This window comes from Lates calcarifer, linkage group LG16_LG22, assembly GCF_001640805.2.
Source record: "Lates calcarifer isolate ASB-BC8 linkage group LG16_LG22, TLL_Latcal_v3, whole genome shotgun sequence".
Lineage (NCBI taxonomy): Eukaryota > Metazoa > Chordata > Actinopteri > Centropomidae > Lates > Lates calcarifer.
The window spans coordinates 15,989,586-16,009,223 of record NC_066848.1 but is presented as its reverse complement, the minus strand read 5'-3'; the positions used below and the strand labels follow the sequence as shown (position 1 = coordinate 16,009,223).

The 19,638-nt window shown below is 43.5% G+C and overlaps 1 protein-coding gene across 2 annotated transcripts in view; it reads left to right on the top strand.

The window, feature by feature from the left end:
- Positions 1 to 19,638, top strand: part of meis1b (Meis homeobox 1 b) — an 80,246-nt gene that overhangs the window by 26,559 nt on the left and 34,049 nt on the right. For both annotated transcript variants that reach the window (XM_018661497.2, XM_018661498.2), the window contains exon 8: positions 11,469 to 11,614. In XM_018661497.2, the coding sequence (XP_018517013.1) occupies positions 11,469 to 11,614 (146 nt within the window). The remainder of the gene's footprint in view (positions 1 to 11,468; positions 11,615 to 19,638) is intronic.

Below are 19,638 nucleotides of genomic sequence, written 5' to 3'. Positions count from 1 at the left end.
CTATCCCTGAAAAGTCACACATTTTGTTTTTATTTGTGCAGTTTATCTCTTTGTAATAATAGAAAGATAGGTCACACTGAAACTGTAATTTTCAGACAGGAAATTGTTGTTGCAGTGATGGCTGCCACAAACACCAGCCTTTTTTTAACCACTGTAGCTTCCAGCTGCAAGGTAACATTTGGCCTCTTCTGTAATCTCCTGCAACTTGGGTTATATTCTCATTTGAAAATGTGAGCCCTGTAGAAGAATAAAAATGAGTCTCTCTCTCTCTCTCTCTCTCTCTCTCTCTCTCTCTCTCTCTCTCTCTCTCTCTCTCTCTGTCTCTCTCTCACTCACTCTCTCTCTCTCTCTATATCAACACACATGCATATGTTCACATGTAAATGCAACACACTCTCACACAGCAACTCTCCATTATTCTCTCACTCTCTCTCCCTCAAATTGAAATAATTCAATTTATGGACACAGTTCCAGACCTCCCTGGCTAAGACCATTATGCATGGAGCCCCCCCCCTCTTTTTTGCTAACAAAAGAACGGGAGAATTTACCAGCCGGCTCTCCAATCGACACCCACACAAAGCCAATTTCATGCCAGGAAAACACCAGCAGAAGCGCCATTTTTGGTCAAAACCTGCATCCCTGTGGATTTCCTTTATCACTGAATATGGGTCGATGCTACTTTAATTTTTGTTAGGGCTTATTTTATAACCCTGATATGACACATGCAGCTCCTTTTGCTTCTAACATTCAAAATTGGCTTCTACACCAGTTTTCTGTCATTTAAAAGTGAAAGAGTGAACCACATCAGACCACTGTAAAGTGTATGATTTAGTCACAGATTTGATCCTTGCAGAACATTTACAGCCAGTTATGTTGTTGCAGCTCCCTGTTCAAATATTTTGTTTCAATTTAGGTGATAGTCTAAGTTAAAAGCATTACGATGTGATATACAGTGGTTGAGGTGGTGTGTTGTGAGTCCAGGTAACCTGGGACACAGGAGGTTGAAGGTAAAATATGTCAACTGGGCCAAAGCTTGACCCAGGGCTGACCCAGACCAAACATGCTGCCCCCTGAGGCCTCCTCCCCTTGGTCCTTTTGACATGGATACCTGCTATAGGGATTTGACTGAGAGATAAAGACCTCAGCAAGCTCTTCTAAAAGTTTAGAGGGAGAGAGAGGGAGAGAGAGGGAAGAGAGGTCCAGATAACAAATACCTGCAGGTAAACACAAAAGCAGCAGGGTGGGCTGGAGGGCAGCATGGGCGTTTACTTTGTGTGTTTGCAGACCAACGCAAAGCATGCCACTTGCGATACAGACTCTTGTGAACACACGCATTTGGATGTAACCCGATCATCCCTTCACGCTCCGAGCCAGTGAAACTCAAAGAGATGAGCAGGGACTGGGGGCTGAGATTCTCACTACTGATAACCTTTAGAGTAAAGGCCTGAGTGGCAGTGTTAAATACACACACACACACACACACACACACACACACACACACACACACACACATTGCATCTATATATATTGTACACTCTAGCTCCCATGGGCAACCCCAGGTCTTTGTTCCATTGAGATTCTCTTAAGTGGCAGAGAGGTCATACTCTTACAGGAAGTCACCCCCAGAGAGGGCTGCCTTTTTCAGGAAGTGACTTGGTGGGACTGTGTGGCGAGAGCGCCGCCATCCACGGGGGGCATATCATTCCTGTCCACATGGGCCCACGCTCCACAGGAAGTAGGCCTGCTTGTAAACCCACTCACTTCCTCTTCCTCTGCCCCTGTCCCGAAAGCCTTATCAGGTCTGTGTATGGGACGGCTGATAGGACTACAAATCCCCCACATCCCCACAACACCACATCCTGTGTCTATCAAAGACACACTGACAAGGGGGTTGGGGTGGGATGGAGACGCAGCTATAAGGTTAATTTAATACTTCAGCTTGTGAAACAGAGTAGTTCCTACAACAGTAGTGTGGATATCTTGAAGAAGGAGTCTTTAAGAGGGCATCCTATGATAAAAATGCAGTCAGTGCCTTTGTTTGCTTAAGTCATGTGTTTACTCATTAAAAATCAGCTAAAACCCTAAAATGTAAATGCAACAACTCAACAACCAAAAGTATTTAAATGGAGTAGGTTGTTGCTGAGATAATGACTTATCCTGTTTTCCTAACCACCCCTTCAGTAACCTGAGCTTGTGGGTGCAGACCATATTATACTTCGTCCTAATACTAAAACCTTCTGTTATTCCAAAAAAACTTACTGGAAGCTAATGCGCTATTATTAGCTTGTGCCACCGCAGGGTTAGCGTGCCTGTATTATCTAACTACATGCTGCAGTTTGGCTGGCACTGATAGGTTAGCATGAGTGGGAAAATCCTTGTGCATTATAAGTGTTTATCAGAGGCTGTGCCGTTCAGATAGTTACCATGTGGAAAAATGCACACACAGACGAGAGCTGTGCATGGCTAGCTCTGAAAAATAAGCTGGGAAACTAGTTTGGTTAATGCATCTACACCCAAAACACAAAGAGATGATTACAGACAGAGCAGACTGAATGTTGGTACTGAAATGATACATTTCCACTTAATTTTAGTTAATTAAACTGGCGGTTTTGATACGTTGGTAGAAGTAAAACAAGTTAGTGCTGCAAGATATAATTTCACTAAATGTAGCTCATTGTAAGAGATGCACAGATCACTTGAAAGGATGTCTCTGCAGTAAATTCATGTTGGCTAAAAATGATACCTTCATTCTGTAGCTTAGTGGAGGGATCCTGACAGTTAAGAATGTGTCTTCGTGCAAAGAAAGATGTATTTACAGTCAGTGTGAGTTTACTGTAAAGGATATTTTGATCGTTTATGAAAGGGCTTCCATGATCTAGTTTTCTTTTGCTGAAAATATATATTTTTACTGACGGTTTGTCCACAACAAAGTTAAAACAGGATGTTTTCCCTTTAGTCTAGCTGAAGGTTTCTTCTCTTTGTCCCACGTCCACATTGAAGGACTTTGGAACGCCCTTCAGCCCATCAGCTGACTTTTGGAAAGGACCGCCGTGCCATTGTGCTGTTAAGTGCTCTTAGCTTTTGTTATAGTCCTTGTCCTCTCTACCATCCCTTCCCCCCCTTCTCCTCTTCTTCCATAGTGCATTTGACTCTCTCTCTCTCTCTCTCTCTGTGTGTGTTTGGTGGGTGCTGAGTTTGACAGAGCTCAAGGTGTCAAAAGCCATCTGAGCAGAAACGAAACAGTTGAGAGATTGAGAGTTAAGAGTGAGAAAGCAGCAAAAAGAGGCACGATTTCAGGAATCTTGTCATAATTTCAGGAACCATGTGTGTGTGTGTGTGTGTGTGTGTGTGTGTGTGTGTGAGGACTTCCCTTCACTGAGGCGAAGAATCTGTGGGCCCCCCTCACAAGTGCTCCCATTTGAACTGAGTCTGGCCTTCTATCTTCAGGTTAGGAAAAAAGAAAACAGCAACACAAAGGCAAGAGGGGAAAAATCAATAGTTACACAGCAAAAGTGCTCAACATGAAAGGGTGAATTCATCGCCCTACACTTTCATTTTAGCTTGTACCGTCTGTCTCTTTCTCCCTCATTCTTTCTCTCTGGACTGATCTGGAAGTGGGAATAAAAGGCAGTCGCTCTGTGTGTGTGTTTCTGTGCGTGGAGGCATACTGCAGTTTAATGTCGTGTCGGTGCCCTGTGCTTGAGGCAGTTTCCAGCGTGTCAGGCAGCCTGTGGTGATGACCCTTTACGGGAAAATGGCACAGAGAGAGCAGTCACATTTACACTGACATTTTTGCCATCACCTATGGCTATGTCAACAGGCCTGATCCCCCCCGCCCTCCTCCTCCTCACAGCCAACAGTGGATGGGCTTCAGCCATAACACACAGAAGCACAGGAACACTTTCACAGAGAAAATAACCATTAACACAGGTCTAATATTCAATATTTTATATAAGGTTAATCATTTGCAATATAAAATGTCATAAAACTGTGATGAAATGCCCAGCACACTTTCCCAGAGCTCAGTGTGATGTCTTCAGATTGCTTGTTGCTTGTCCAAAACTACTCATTTTATAATTATACAAAACAAAGCTAAAGAAATATACTTGAGCAGCTTAGACTGACAGTTTGATTTATCGTTTTCAGCATTAAAATCTGCAAACTAAAGATATCCGTCTAACTCTTGTATGTGTGTCTGTACATGTCTCCAATGTCACCTGCACATGTTAATATGAAACACATGGAAAATCATGCACAAATTTTTACTTACATTCAACATGATTACCAACAACAACGCGCTCAAACCCCTCTGACGAAAGCCACATGAATCTAATAGACCTGAGGTTTCGACAAGCATTTTTAATTAACTCATGAATATGATAACTGGCCTGTGTGTTTTTTTTTTTTTTATTTCTTCCTTTTTTGTTGTTCGTCAAACACATTCCTTGCATCTGGCTTCCTGATCTCCCCCTCATCAGATCACCACAAATGAAATAATTGCTCCAAACTTGGCTCAGATTCTCACAACAAGAAGTCTCCAGTGTGCTTTAATTACAAATAACCCTTGTAAATGAGTCACCAGTTACTGTCATTATTGAATCTGTCAGCGCTGATCCACAAAACTGTCATCATTCAAAGTAACTGGCTTTGTTATTGCAAAGCACTCTTTATTTACTGTAATTACTTCAATGGAATTGTCTTTGATTTACAGGAAGCAATTACTTAGCTCTCCCCTGATTGTTTACCTGGCAAAGGCCATTTTTTTTCTTTTGTAATAATGACAACTTTCTCTGTCTGCTTAATCTATGTATTCATTATATTGTTACCGGTGTGTGTTCTACAAAGATTAATATGTGCTTCAGAGTGATATGATCCAAATGCGTTGGCTGGAGTTTTGAACAAAGATCTGAAAATAGTGGAGTGTCTCTCTGGCAAAGGCAGGAAGGGAAGTCTAGACTAGCCATATTGTTTTGTCGACAGCGCATGTCATTATCCGCAGAATAGTCGAGGGGATTTCTCTATGTCTCTCCTCCTCCTCTGGAATAAAAGGGAGGCGAAACAGCATTGGTCACAGAGAGTGTTTTGTATTGAAGTGTGTGTGTGTGTGTGTGTTGCTTTCGAATACTTTGGTAGTCCTCATTGGAAAGCTGCCTTATGGAAGATCCTGGGGAATGGGTGCATGTGAGTGTGTTAAGTGTGTGTCTGTTTTCGGTGCGGTAAAGTGGGAGAGATGCTTTTCAAAATGTGCCCCTACTTGGGAATTGCGTTGCAAGGAATTCCTGCATGTTCAGAATATTTGGAGGTGGGAGGGGCCTCCAGAGCCATGCAAAGGGAACCCCCCACTGTCTGAAACCCCCCTATACCCCCCCTCCCCAAGTCTAGAGCTTATGAATGGCCTGAATACAATAAACGCCACTTTTTTCTCCCTCCCTCTTGCAAGCCCTTCTTTACCCCTCTGAGAATTTCTGGGAATGTAATGTATGTGTATGTGTGTGAGAGTGTGTGTGAGAGTGTGTGTGTGTGTGTGTGTGAAAGCAAGAGAAAATAGTGAGAAGGAGAGCACTTTAGTGAATGTACCTCAGCACGTGTGTGTGTGTGTTTTGTGTATCATGTTTTGAGCCTGTGCATGTGTATAAATTTCTCGCCTGCCAATATGAGATGTGTGTATCCCATGTGGAACAGGATAGCAGGCCCCCGAGGCCTGAGTCTTGCCTGGGCAGCCAACCCAGGGTCATGTGAGCTTTCTGGGGTGTGAAACTCTAGGAGTGGCCCATGAGGGATCAGCTCCAGGTCACTCGCACTCGCAGTGAAAGACGCTCTCTCTCTCTCTCTCTTTTTCTCTCTCTTGCAACAAATAGCCCTTCGACTAAATGCACCGTCATAAACTCAAAAGACCTGTTCCCACCTCTTCTCCATCCATGGACTATAAAATCTCACAGAAACATCTCACAGTATCCTCCAAAAACGTTTAGCCATATGTGAATGATTCCTCACACAGGATCCCACTCATGACATCTGGCACAAAGCTAATATTCATAACCCTTATTCCTCAACTCAGCAGTGCTTCTATGAGGGGAGGAAAAAAAATTACTAGAAAGCTTAATGTCATAATTCTCTTGCCTTGCGCTAGAAGCAACACGTCTGACAGGATCACTGTTTGCAGATGACTGACTGGTGAATCTGTGGCTGTTAATTTGCCAGGCAGCAGAAAAATGGCTGACACCTTCGAAAGGCACATGTGCCCGCGCAGAGGGGGCAGGTAGCACCAATCTCTGCCTTATGCCGAGATATGGTTCATAATCAGATCATAACAGATTAGCCTAGATACTGCTTGATAATGTCAGGGTATGCCTTAAGACAGAGAGATGTAGAGAAGTGATAAAGACATGGGAGAGGGAGATGAAGAGACAGAAGAGAGGAAGTTGAAGAGGTAGATTCAAAACATCAAGACTGAGAATACTGAACAGTGAACAACCCTTTCATTTATGAAATATTGTTTTTTTTTTTTTTACAAAGAAGAAAAACTTCAAACCTACAGAGAAGGAAAAGATAACAATGCCTCACTCTGCATCCCCAACACTGTGCAAATATCCTCCATCCCAACCTCACACTCCAACAGACAGAGAGAAAGAGGAGAGAGGAAAGTAATGAAGTAGGAAGGAGGGGGAGGCAAGAATGAAACATGAAGTGGAGGAAAGGCTTAAATAAAAGCCATCGAAGCTGAATGAGCATAGAAGTAAGCGGCTGTTTAGCTAATGTTAACGAAGCTCGTGGAAATGCATGAAGAAAGCTAACCTAGTTTTTACGTCATTATCTGTTTGCTCACAGTGTGCGCGTGTGTATGTTTGTGTGCAAGTGTGTATTTGTGTATACAGCGTGTGAGGGGACTGATAAAATATTCCTTCCCTTGGTTGGCCCCGGGGCATTTCAACTGCCCCTGGCTCCTTCCAGTCACTGGCCTGCTCCCTAATTGACACACACACACACACACACACACACACACACACACCACACACACACACACACACACACATACACGACACTCAGGGCTTCTGTGGCTGGAAACACACATGCATAAAGACAGGGATAGACACACACACACACACACACACATACAGACGAATGCACATCCATGCATGCATGCATTCTTCACACACGAACATGCACCCCCACCGTCCTGCATTGATTCACCCCTCCCTCAACCTCACCCCCTTCCCAGCCCCTCCTCTAACTAGTTGCAAAGACGTTGTCATGTCCGATCAGTGGGCCAGGCCCGGAGTTGTGCCTGTGGCTTTTCCTTGTGGGGAGACTGGAGCTTGCTAGCCTAGCTGCCCCATGCTGTATGTATGCAGCCCTGGGTTACAGCCTGCTGATGCTCTTAATGAGCCTGGCAGCCTGTGTATGGCGAGTGACTGACTGATTCATTGGCTGACTGGCTTACTACCTGCCTGGATAGCTCTCTGACTGTCTGAGTGACTGGCTGATTGACTGACTGGCTAACCGGCTGACTGACAAGGTTGTTTATGACTGACTGATTGACTTACTTGTTGACTGACTGACCTGGTGGCTTTATAGACTGACTTGCTCACTGGTCGGCTAGATAGCCTACTGCTTGACTGAGTAACACAGTCGACAACTGCCTGACTGACTGTCTGACAACTGAAAGGCTTATTAGTTGAATGAATCTCGTTTTTCTAATGGAGGCCATCACAATAATTTCAAGTATGCTCTAATTGCACAGAAATGCTAGGGATGACATTTTTTTCAAGTTTATCGCCTCTTTCAGTGGCATGAGTTTGAGCTTCTACTTTTTCACTTGCATTTAATATTCCTCATCCTACCTCATCCTATCCCTCATTCATTTGCTTTCCCTGTTTTACTCTCTCTCAAGCTGAGGTAACACCGTTGACATTTTCCCAACATGGCTGCCAGACACAACTTCAACACCTTTCCTGCCTCACCCTCACTGCTCACTCCCACAGTCTTTCTCCTCTCTCCTCCCACTCTTCCCTCGCTTGCTGGGGTTAAAGAAAACCAGAAATTAGCCCCAGACCTCGCAGAGGTGATTGGTATCAAATTGCAGTGAAAATGGAAATGCCAATAAAATTGACGGCCCTTCCCCAGCCCTCCGCCTTCCTTTTCTCCCTAAAGTAAGTGTCTACAGGTCAGACTTAGAAGTATTGGGAGGGGGAGAGAAAAGGAGGGCATATTGGGAGGTATCAGGGTTTCCCTCTCTGGCCTAAAATCAGTTACATCACAGTCTTAATTGAATTTCTTTCATTTTCTTTGTCTTTTCATTTTCTTTCATTTCTCTCAACCCACTCTCTTTCCTCATCTCTTGTATAAATGTATTGATGAGATCCTGTGTATTTTAGTCAGGAATACAAGTAGTGCTTGTATGTTCATTGATTTAGTGATATGACGTGGGTAGAGAATAACAATATAATTCTCTCACATTATGCATCATTTTGGTTTGTGATTAATTAGGTCTTTGGGGTCATTTTATATTCTGTAGGCTCATGATTATGAGTTTTAAAGATTATGGTTGCTGCTTGCATATGATTTTATTTACCATAAATCAATAGATCTGATGTACTGCTTTAAAATATGGTAGATGTAGTGCAGTATGATATTAAACTGCTGTATATGAAGCAGGTTTGTGACTGGAAGTTTAGCAACTGGTTTGCTAGACAATGATCAAAGTAGGTTCAAAGGATTAAAGGAGGAGTAAGTGATAAAACAATAGCAAGAGAGAACAGGCAGCATCGCCCTTTCTTGTGACAGTTTCCTCTCAGAATATACATTTTCATCACTTATTCTGTGCTTTCTCTGCTCCCCTCATGTTTTTTCTCTCCTGTGTTTCCCCTCCTCTCCATGCTTCTCATGATTTCTCACCTCTTCTCGAGCCTGCTCGCTCGCCATCTCTCCCCAACTTGCCCACTTGCATGCATAGTCACTCAACCCCTCACTCTCTCATTCACCCACTCACTTGCTCGCTCACTAACTCACTTGCTCGCTCACGCTCTGAGCTGATACCCTGGCCGTTTGCTTCTGTTTTCCCAACTCGCATGGGACAAGCCCCTAGGTTTGTTATTGTAGGCTTTGCTGAACATGAGCCGGTCTTTACAACGGATTGAAAGCATTTGCTTCCAATGAAAATCTGGTCTTAGATTACAGGGCCTTTTCCACCAGGCCGACAGACGTGGAGAGGAAGAGAGAGAGAGAGAGCGAGCGAAAGAGAGAGACAGAGGGGTGGGTGTATTTTAGCCCTGAAACAGTAGGCAGAAAAAAACTCACATGTTAAGCTCAGGCTGTGTTTGTCCCAGGCTAATGATGTAACTGAAGCCTGCAATGTGAGTGTGTTTTTAGACAGAGAGAGAGGTCTAGGAGCTGGTTGGATGTGGTACACTGTGTGTGTAGTGTAATGCTAAAATGGTTAGTCAATGAATCAATGCCTCAATGGTTCAGTTGTACCATAACTGACTAATTAAGTTAAAATGCCTAACTGACATTCACTAGTTTCTACCTTAAGATGTGAGGATTAGCTGCTTTTGTGTTTTACATCCCTGTACATTTAAAATCTTTGGGTTTTGGACTGTGGAGGTGGAATTTTATCGGCTAAAGCCTTGATTGAATAAACTTCAAGCATTATCCATTACAGTAAACAGGTCACTGATCGGTCAAAGGCACTTCACTCTGACTGGCTAATACCCAAATCCAACTTTTGACCTTTTGGTGGTGTTACAGTAGCCCAACCCTCCCACCAGCTTTACATGCATATGTGCATTATTAATGTGCAGTCGCTGGCGTTTGTTATCAGTATCGCACCCTCTATGAAAATCAAGCTCTTGTTTTATCCCTCCCCCACCCTCCATAGCGTCACCTCCACTTCCACACGAGGTTCATTAAAAAGCCTTCAATATGTGTGCATATGTATCTCCTTCTGCCAGAACAGTCGGAGAGAGAGTGAGAGCTAGCCAAGAGTGTTGTTTCGTATGGATCGTTGAGAGCCTCTCTCTCCTAATGGTGTATATAATTCAGGTGCCCTCCAGGCATGCTTTCAGGAATTCTTTTGCCTGAGGTAATGGGGAGCAAAGGCCTGGGTTTTAGGCCCTTGATTATTCCATTGATGTGGCAGGCTGGAAAAAAGTCATCTCCAACCGGATTAGCGCCAACATCCCCATTAATTATCGATGAAACGGGGGCTTAGGGTTTAGCTAGGTGCTGGATGTCGCCCTCTGCAAGTTAGAGGAGCACAGGCCCGCTTGAATGCAGTTATCTACTCCCGCCACAGTGAATAGAACTAGAAGCTTTAGAAGTGCTTTGTGTGTAATCAATAAATAACTGGATCCAATTCTGTGCACTGCTTCAGCGTTTTTTTTCTCTTCTTCTTTCCTTCCCCTCACTTCCAGTCAAGAAAGGCAGTATACGGGACAAAAGTCATTTATCAGCCACTGAAATTTCTAGCTGTAAGGGTGCCACTTGTTTATCCCGTCTCATGTTTCTTTTATGATTATCGTTTTCATGGAGGGTGGCTCACATTTTTGAATAATGATAATAACAATTAGGCTTTTCACAGCCACAGATGGGAAGAGCCTCTTTCTCTCCACTGGAGCTGTATAGAATGCGTACAGTAATTGGGTAATTTTGAATATGTGCAGTGTGTGTTTATGTGTGCGTGTGTGTGTGTGTGTATGGCTTCATGTCTGAATGCAGAGAAAAGGCCCATGGTGCGCACCTTCCTTTCACTTTTCCTCTCAGTGCTCAAATACTCTAAGCTGTCTCAGTGTTCCCCTTAGGTGAGGTTAACTGGCCTTAATAGAGCCTTATCGAAGCCCTACAGGTTGCTGTAAGCAGCCATGACGCCATTGTTATGAAAAGCAGCTAGCTTTGTTAGCGCTGTTTGTGCCTCCGACTTCCTTTTTTCCACCTATTTTCCTTTTATTTTCTGCCTTCCCCCTCCTCGCAGCCTCCCTTTTTGTAGTGCCATGTTACTCTTTCCACCTCAGGTAAAATGGCAGAATGCGCTGGGGCGACGCTTCAATAACTATTTTCCCCTCAGGATAATAAAGACTAAATCTCTCTGTCATTTTCAATTCTGCGCGGGCTTGGATGGGAGAGTGGGGAAATGCGACCTTACAAGTCCTTTGTGCTCCCCTTCTCCCTCTTTCTCGCAGAAAGATGCCAGCGCTTGCTGTGTTTTCAAGTGGCGGGGGGGGGGGGATGAAAGGCAGGGTTATTTATAAATGTATTAAAAATGAATGCATTTATGAGGTGCTGTTTTCCAGCCATTCTCTACTTGCCATTGTTGTGTCTCTATACCCCTTCGTCTGTGCATACAAAGCCCTCCAGAATTCCTTCGAAATCGTATTTATTCCCTTTGAACGCAGAGGCGCAGCGAATGCAGGAAGTAAACAAACTGTGTGTCTGATCTCCGCTGTCTCTTCCTGTTTCTTGTCATGTGACAGGTGATGGCCTGGACAACAGCGTGGCTTCACCAAGCACAGGGGATGACGATGACCCGGATAAGGAAAAGAAACGCAACAAGAAGAGAGGGATCTTCCCTAAGGTGGCCACCAACATCATGAGAGCATGGCTCTTCCAGCACCTAACAGTGAGTTGAATGAAACAGCATTTGTTCTCAATTGCTCTCAGTTTCATATCACGTGTGTACACTGAACTTCACTTCGCAGCCACAGGCTTTCTTACTCACACACACATTTTCTACCTTTCTAGCCCTGCTCCTTTTTTATTTGACACAAACACACTTGCACACAAAGGAACACACACACACACACACACACACACACACACACACACACACACACACACACACCCTAAGACCCTCGCACATTCATTGACACTCAAACACACACACACCACCAGAACCCCCCACTTCTCCTCAGTGTATCCCGGTTTGTACGGTGAACACTTCAAAGACACAGGCCTGTGTAATCTGCCGGCGATCTCGGCAGCCTGTGCTCTCGCTCCTCATCTGCTGAAACTGAATAAGGTTGAAGCCAAGGAGAGACGCCCCTGGCCATAACTGCCGCAGATACATAGACGAACCTTATTAAGAACAAATCTGTCATTATTTAACAGATGCCTGGGATGCTGTAAAGGCCTGTGGTTTGGCTTTATTTTTACTCAATTATAGCAGAGAATACCAACGCCGTTAGCACCAGCTGACAGCATCACAAATCGTCTGAGGAGAAAATAGTGTGGGAAAAAATGTATTTTGACACTGGAAGATACCAGTGTGACTGTTTAAAAATGGAGCCAATGGTAAATAGAATGCAGTCTTATTAAACACAAGTTTCTATTTATTTCAAACACAATCAGTGCACTAGCCACAGGCTCCAGGAAGGACTCACATATAAACTATAAAAGCATATAACAATAACAATAATGTTACTTTTTATTGATCCTTTTGGGGGAAATTAGAGTTTATAATTATTGTTGAGGATAATAATGACACTCCTCAAATTAAAGCTTTAAAGGTGAATGAAATCTTCCCTTAAACAACTTCATCAGTGGATGGAATAATTTAGAAAAACTGAAGAGTTTTGCTGTGTTTTGTTAGTGAAATTGGCTTTGAATAACATATTCCAGAGACTTGAAAAGCGCCTGGCATATTACCTGCTCTGTTTCAAACTACAGCAGGTTTCTGACCTCTGTATCACCACTCACATCACATCACTTTTTTTCAGTGATTTAAAAAGTAATACAGTAAATGAAAACAGTATGGCAAACTGGGCTGTATATCAGACTGGGCTGACATCACAAAGTTGAAATTTTTAAAATAAGTCTGACATCTTCACCAGGTCAAATTCCTGATAACAATTTGAATCAAGTTCAGTCTGAAGGAAATATGTTTCAAAACTAACTTCAGCCAGCCTTGCGTCACACAGATTCTGTCTATGTCAGGAGTTTGTGGAGAACATGATGCAGTTTGGCTGAGTGGGTGTTGGTTTGAATTGCACAAGCCAACAGGGAGGATGCTGGGGAAAGTAATTTGGTTGTTGGATTATGGATATTGCATGGGCTCCACTTTTATTTATTTATTTGTAGCCTGTCTTTGATGTTGATGGTATGCATTGTACAGTGTCTTCCTCTGTTTCCAACAGTGTTCAAGGCAAATTGGAGGAACTTTTTCCATTGTGTGTACTTTTGTGAGGCAGCTAGGCAGAGAAATATGGTGTATATGTGTACACAGTACATACACACAAACATCTCACAAGCCTTCTTATACTTTTTGTTTCTCTTTGTGCTCTCCTCTTTCCATCTGACCCTCTCCACCTCCTTAACAAACCAACAGCTCTCCATCACCCTGCACACACACATGCTCGTGCACACATCATCACACATACACACTAACCTCTCCTCCAACTCCCTGACCTCAACCCGTACACCCCCACCCCCACCCCCCCAAAACCTTCGGGGCCACAGAGGAAAGGTGTTTGAAACATACACACATCCTGTCGGTGGAAATGCAGTTCAGCACACACATGCCTAGTCAAACACACACGCACAGCAACACACCTACTATGTCATATTACACCATGAGTTGGGCTTATGGGAGGCTTCTGCGCTGTTAGATCTCAAACAGTGGGAAGGATATAAGTGAGTGTCGAGGGAGTGAGGGAGAAGAGAAGAAGAGGAGGAGAAGAAGGCATGGAGTTGAAGTGGGGGATAAGGAGGATCCATCAACCTCTTCCTTCTCCCAGGCAGAAGGGAAATAGGAACTAACAACATGCACACATACAGGAACACAATGGCACATAGGGTAAATTAAAGAAGCTGCTGGTCTTTTAGCGCAAACAGCTTTTAAAACTCTGACGTAAACTGACAGAATGATGGAAAAAATCACTTCCAACATGTTTACCCTCATCAGTGAAGCCAAACAGAAATGAAACCCAGGCAGAGAAGAGCAGCATCTTCTTTGTTTACGTGAAATGTGGTCTTAATTTTGAGAAACACTGGCATTAACAATACCACTGGTGTCAGATAAATGCTCACAGTGGTCTCATTTGCTTACACTAATCATTCTTCAGTGTCACTATTAATTTAATCACCATATGTTCGTGTTTATAAGCGCTACACATAGCACCTCTAATGCAAAAACATTTACAGTATCCCTTACGCTGGCAGCATGTTTGTCTCTGCTGGTACAAACATAAGCACGGACAGCTGATCCAGGCTCATCCACAGCATCATTGACTTGGCCTGCCTTTGTTTCACAGAGGGATGGAGGATGTGAGTCTGGCCTCTTAGAGATAGACACAATGGCAATTAGGCACACACAGATGCATGCATATAATAAATACGCTGGATTCTGACGCTGGTGCAGAGACAATGGGACAGAATAAACCAGAATACAACACAACTTATTCGACCTCACACTTGGACCCTCAAGGGAGATCCCATTGTACTGAAGCGAAAGGGGAAGGTGGGTGGCAATCTGAGGCTGTGAGTGCACCAGCAGGGTAGATGGTAGGTGGCACTCTCATGGCTGTTTTTTTAGGGTAGTTTTGAAATCATTTCTCCATCTCTGCTCTCTGATACATCAATGATCCTAATTTTGAGTGTCTTATTTTGGCAGGAAAGTTTGAAGATTTTAAAGCAGAGAGTGCCATATTTGTTATTAGATCGAACACCAACAGCACCAACAATTTCCCAGATTTCTGGTGTTATCAGTGGCAGAGTCAAAGCCACAGTGCTTTGGGGTTAATGAACATTCCTCTGCGAAGGCTGGTAGTGTAGTCAAGAAATACCTAGTAAAGAAATGGGAATTAAGCAGAATGAGTAGAATAGCTTCTCTACTGTATTTCTATCTGTGGTGTGATGGGTAGAATGACAGACAGAACGATGGTATTGAATTTACGGTGATGACGACAGTCGCAGCTCACTGAGTTCTCTCCAATACGCCCAGTGAGCTCATGTGTTGTCGACAGCACTTGTGGGACAAGTTCATCGGAAGAATTTGGCTGCTCTGACTTGGAGCGACTACAAAACATTAGCGTTTACCGCTTGTCACAAATGGCCGCACCACGCAGCCCGTTGCCAGCTTGACATACAGCTGTAAACTTGGTGGGGAACCAAAATAAAGGAGGCGGGGGTCTTCTCCTCTTGTGTCCTCATATCATTTTGATGTTTGTTTTCCATTGACATTCTTAATTAAACATGTGTTGTGACAACTAGCAGTCATTTGGTTTTATTGACTAAATGAATGGGATATTTGATAAGAGGAATCAGCAAAAATGCTTTTTCTCCAATTGACAAACCCACCTTTACATCTGCTTGACATCAGTGAGGATGTGTTTAAACTTGTACATATTGATCTGCAGTGTGCTGCTGGGTTTTTTGTGTGGAAATAATTATATTATAAATAGGTTTAACAAAATAATTTAAGTTTAAGAATCATTTCTAAACTGATTGCATAACTGGCTGAGATACTTCAGTGCTTTGTGTTACAACCAAAGAGACAAGCTTTGAAATGAAGAAAAGGCTGGTACGCAGTCTCCTTTTCTTCCATCCCTCCTATTGTGCTGTTGGAATCCACCCCCCCTCCCTGCCTGCACCCTCCTCTCCTCACAAATGGTATTTTCTTGTTTAATTTAACAAGAAATGAGTAGTAAATGAAAGCTCAGGCCTCAAATCCCCAACGCGCCCTGTGCTCTGCTCTCCACTCCCCTATGAAAAGGCAATTTGTGAAATTATGTGATAGAGTAATTAGATGGAATTCACCCCCCGCCTCCCTACTACACACACCACCCGTATCCCCCATTTAGATTGTTGCCTTACTAAACTGAAGTAGGTGTGTGTGTGTGTGTGTGTGTGCAGAAAGAGGGGCAGGGGGTTTTGGCATTCAGTGTTAGCATCGGTATATTAGCCTGGCAGACTGGGACACACACTCTCATACACATTATCACTAACACTCTCTCATTTCTGGCTCTCCTCCCCTCCTATTTGTACACAGACTCAGTGTAACGAGGGGCAGCCGTGATCGCAGCTCATAAAAAAAGCCAACCCGCAAAACCCTCAATGAGCTGCTTTTTTTCTCCCCCTCCTCCTTTCTCCCCTTAAAACGTGTAAAATGCACTGTGAGAGAGAGAGTATAAAAAATCCAACTGGAAGGCATAATCCCCCGTTAATACAATTAGAGTCTAATTTAACCGCTCGCGTACGCAGATGTAGCTGAGCTGGGGGAGCACTGCCCCCCCCCCCCCCCCCCAACAGCAGTGTGCAGTGGGGGTTTTGAGCAGAAACAGGTGTGAAAAGTGATATAATTCATTTCTGCGCTGGCAGAGGAGGCCAGGAGCCTCTCTGCTGTGGGCCCTGGGTGGTGGAGGAATCTAGACTGTGTGTGTGTGTGTGTGTGTGTGTGTGTGTGTGTGTGTGTGTGTGTGTGCGCGTGCGGTGGGTGGGTGGGTGGATATACGGATGGATAGATAGGTGCACTAATCATTTAAGGCAAGGTATGGTATGACAGAGCAGAGAAAAAATTTGGAAAATCGTTTTCTGTAGTTTGGAGGAGGGTGTGTGCAATGAACAGTAGTCAGTTTTTTTGTGGTTTTTGTAGCAAATTAGTGTGACTGCAACAGAAAAAATAACACTTCCAAGAGACATGCTTCAATGGTCTTGAGTCTTCTACAAGAGATAGATAGACTATTTATTAATATGATATTTCATATTGTTGACGACCTATGAGTTTTTGAACTTCTCAGCAAAGAGAACACAAACCAGATATGTAAAACCTCATCTAAACAACAAGAGTGAGGGAAAAAGTTTGCCAGAGGTCAGAGTTCGACATTGCCTCAGATGCCATTAGTCTTCGGCTGTTTATTGCTGGAGCCTGGACATGTCAGCACCCTGGTCACCCGCAGCAACCCTAGCCCACCACAGCAATGCAGATCCTGGAGGAGTTTTATCCCGTCGGTCCTGTCTTCGTACTTAGTTTAGGCCATTTTTGCCTTTATTACTCAGTTGTAGTGATAAGAACAAAATAGGGAAGAGAAAGGGAGATAACGTACAGAATGACAATGATACAATGCTGGAATTGAATCCAGAATACAGAAACTTTACATGTGTTTTTTTCATGTTTATAACTTTGCTTGTCCTGTGATAGTTGTTAGACTTGTTTGTCTTAGTTATCCACTGCACAAATTAAGTTTCTCATGAAAAATAATTTCAATTGACCTTCCAAGCTGCCAGGATGCCTCGTTAATGGCTTTGAAAAGACATCAGGAAGGGAGCTTAAAACGGAGAACATCAGCTGACTTTTAAGTGTTTTCATTCATTTATTCATAAACGACAACAAAGGCACGATGTCCATCTTGATACAGTAAAGTAATATAGTGGCCTATGTGGCCTGGTGTCTCCGATTAGGTCTTAATTCAATCTAAGTGGCAGTCAGAATCTTAGGCGCCACAGCATTAAGATTTCAAAGAGGCCTTAAGAGACGACAGACAGACGGACAGATCTGCCAAAGGCCTGGCGTGACACTGTGACGAGACAGAGCGGCAGAGGAAAACAAGAGAACAAGTTAGTCTTATTCTCAGCATTTTTATTCAGTTTCAGATACTTTATCTCTGGGAATGGAATTGGCTTTGGGCTGTGTGTGTATCTGTGTGTGTGTGTGTGTGAGTGAGTGAGTGAGTGAGTGAGTGAGTGAGGGAGGGAGGGATACTGTTTGTGTAAATGTGTGTGTGTGTGATCGCTTTAGTGTGTGAGCGTGTGTGTGTGTTTGTATGAGGGCATTTGGAAGCAATGACTTGTCCGTACCAATCGCAGGAGTGGTCGGTGTCAAAGAGAAGGCAGCTGAGTCAACCTGCCCAACCCCCCCACTCCCCACTACACGCATGCACACGCACACACTTGCATACACGCACACACACACGCACACACACACACACACACACACACACACACACACTCATACTGTGCTCCAACCCCCACATTACCCCACACCTTGTAATGAAAACATCATCAATTATCCCTCTTGACAGGCCCCAGGGACCAAAGGCAGACAGCTCTCTTTGGGGGCTTCTCTTTGTGAACTGACCCTCACAGACACACATACTTGCTACTCACACACTTGCTCTTTGCTACCATTTCATAAAAGCCATGCATGTTGTTTTTTAGTGTGTCTATGAAAGGCTGATGGGCCGATGACCCGTCGTTTCCAGGGTAGATGGTGCGTGGGAGTAGATAGTAGATAGTAAAACTGGTCCATCTGGTGGAGGTGTAGGGGGCAGGAGGTGTGTCTGTATGTGTGAGTGTGTGTGTGTGTGTGTGTGTTATGTGGGGTTCTGGGGGTGTTGGTAGAGGGAGGGGTAATGGTATAGCTGGGGCAGAGGGAAGCCATCAGTCCTGACATGGGCTCCTGAAAGGCCATCTGTTTCATGATTGATGGATGGAATGATGGATGGATGAATAGTTGATAGCGGGATACAGTAGATGGGTAGAAAGACTGACACATGGCAGATGTAGACATTTTGGAGGATGTGTAACGGTTTGCAGAAATACCATGGTTGTATTGGCATTTTATTATCATTTATGACATTGGTTGATGCTGAGATTCATTCTTCCTATTGTGACTATTTTTGTTTACTAAAACCTTCTATTTGCTGCTGTGATTTATTTAAAGTTAGTATATTGGTTTCCCTCCCTTCCCCTAAAGATGTGGTATATGCACCCCACTTTAGACCTGCCTGCCCAACTTAATGCATTTCATAAGTTTGGGTTTCCATGGTGTCGAGTGACTGTTTCAGAGGTGTCTCCATCCTGCCAAGAATCTGATTCTGGGAAAAACACTGCATACTTTGAATTTTTAAAAATAGCTTTTGTATAAATATCAAATTCTAATATTGAGTATTGGAGCGTTTCCATTCAAAACTCTGTCTGGATGGATGGCAAATTGGTTGTATCTTGGTTATATGCCTCATGGAAATAATTCATTAACTTGTTTGACATTTCAGTTACTTTGGTTTTATCACATTGGGTCAGTTCAGAGTCTGAACACATGTCAATCAAAACAGAGTCAAAATAAAATTGCCACATAGTACATACCATAGCTGGCTTGGGGGTGAAATGAATGTTTCATACCAAAGGAGAAAACAGTCCATTCTATGTAAGGTTGGCTTGTGTGCTTAGCTGAGTTGCATATATATATATACTATATATATATGTATATAAAAGGTCAGGTCTTTTACAAAGTCTCTTTACATTTCTGACATCCCTTTATTTCAACCTTTTCTCCCACTCTTTCCTCTTTTCCTCTTGTATCGTTTTACCCCTCTATTTAAAAGCCCTCAAGGGCAGTTAACTTTTAATTCATGTCACCTTTGAACTTTTCCAAAATGGCTGCCATAGAGCTAGGTTGAAGGCAAGCATGTGTGTGTGTGTGTGTTGATCTGGCCTTAGTCAAGGGGGGGGGGTTGATGCGTTTCCTTGAGAACGTGAGAACTTTACAGACCCTCAAGGTCGGTCAGTAGCACTGGAGGGGATCACCAGTCACAAGAGATCTAAATATGGCTGTCACACACACACACACACACACACACACACACACACACACACACACACAGATCAGTTCATATTCAAACGTTAGAAGCTTCTTTTTAGTTTCTGTTTTGA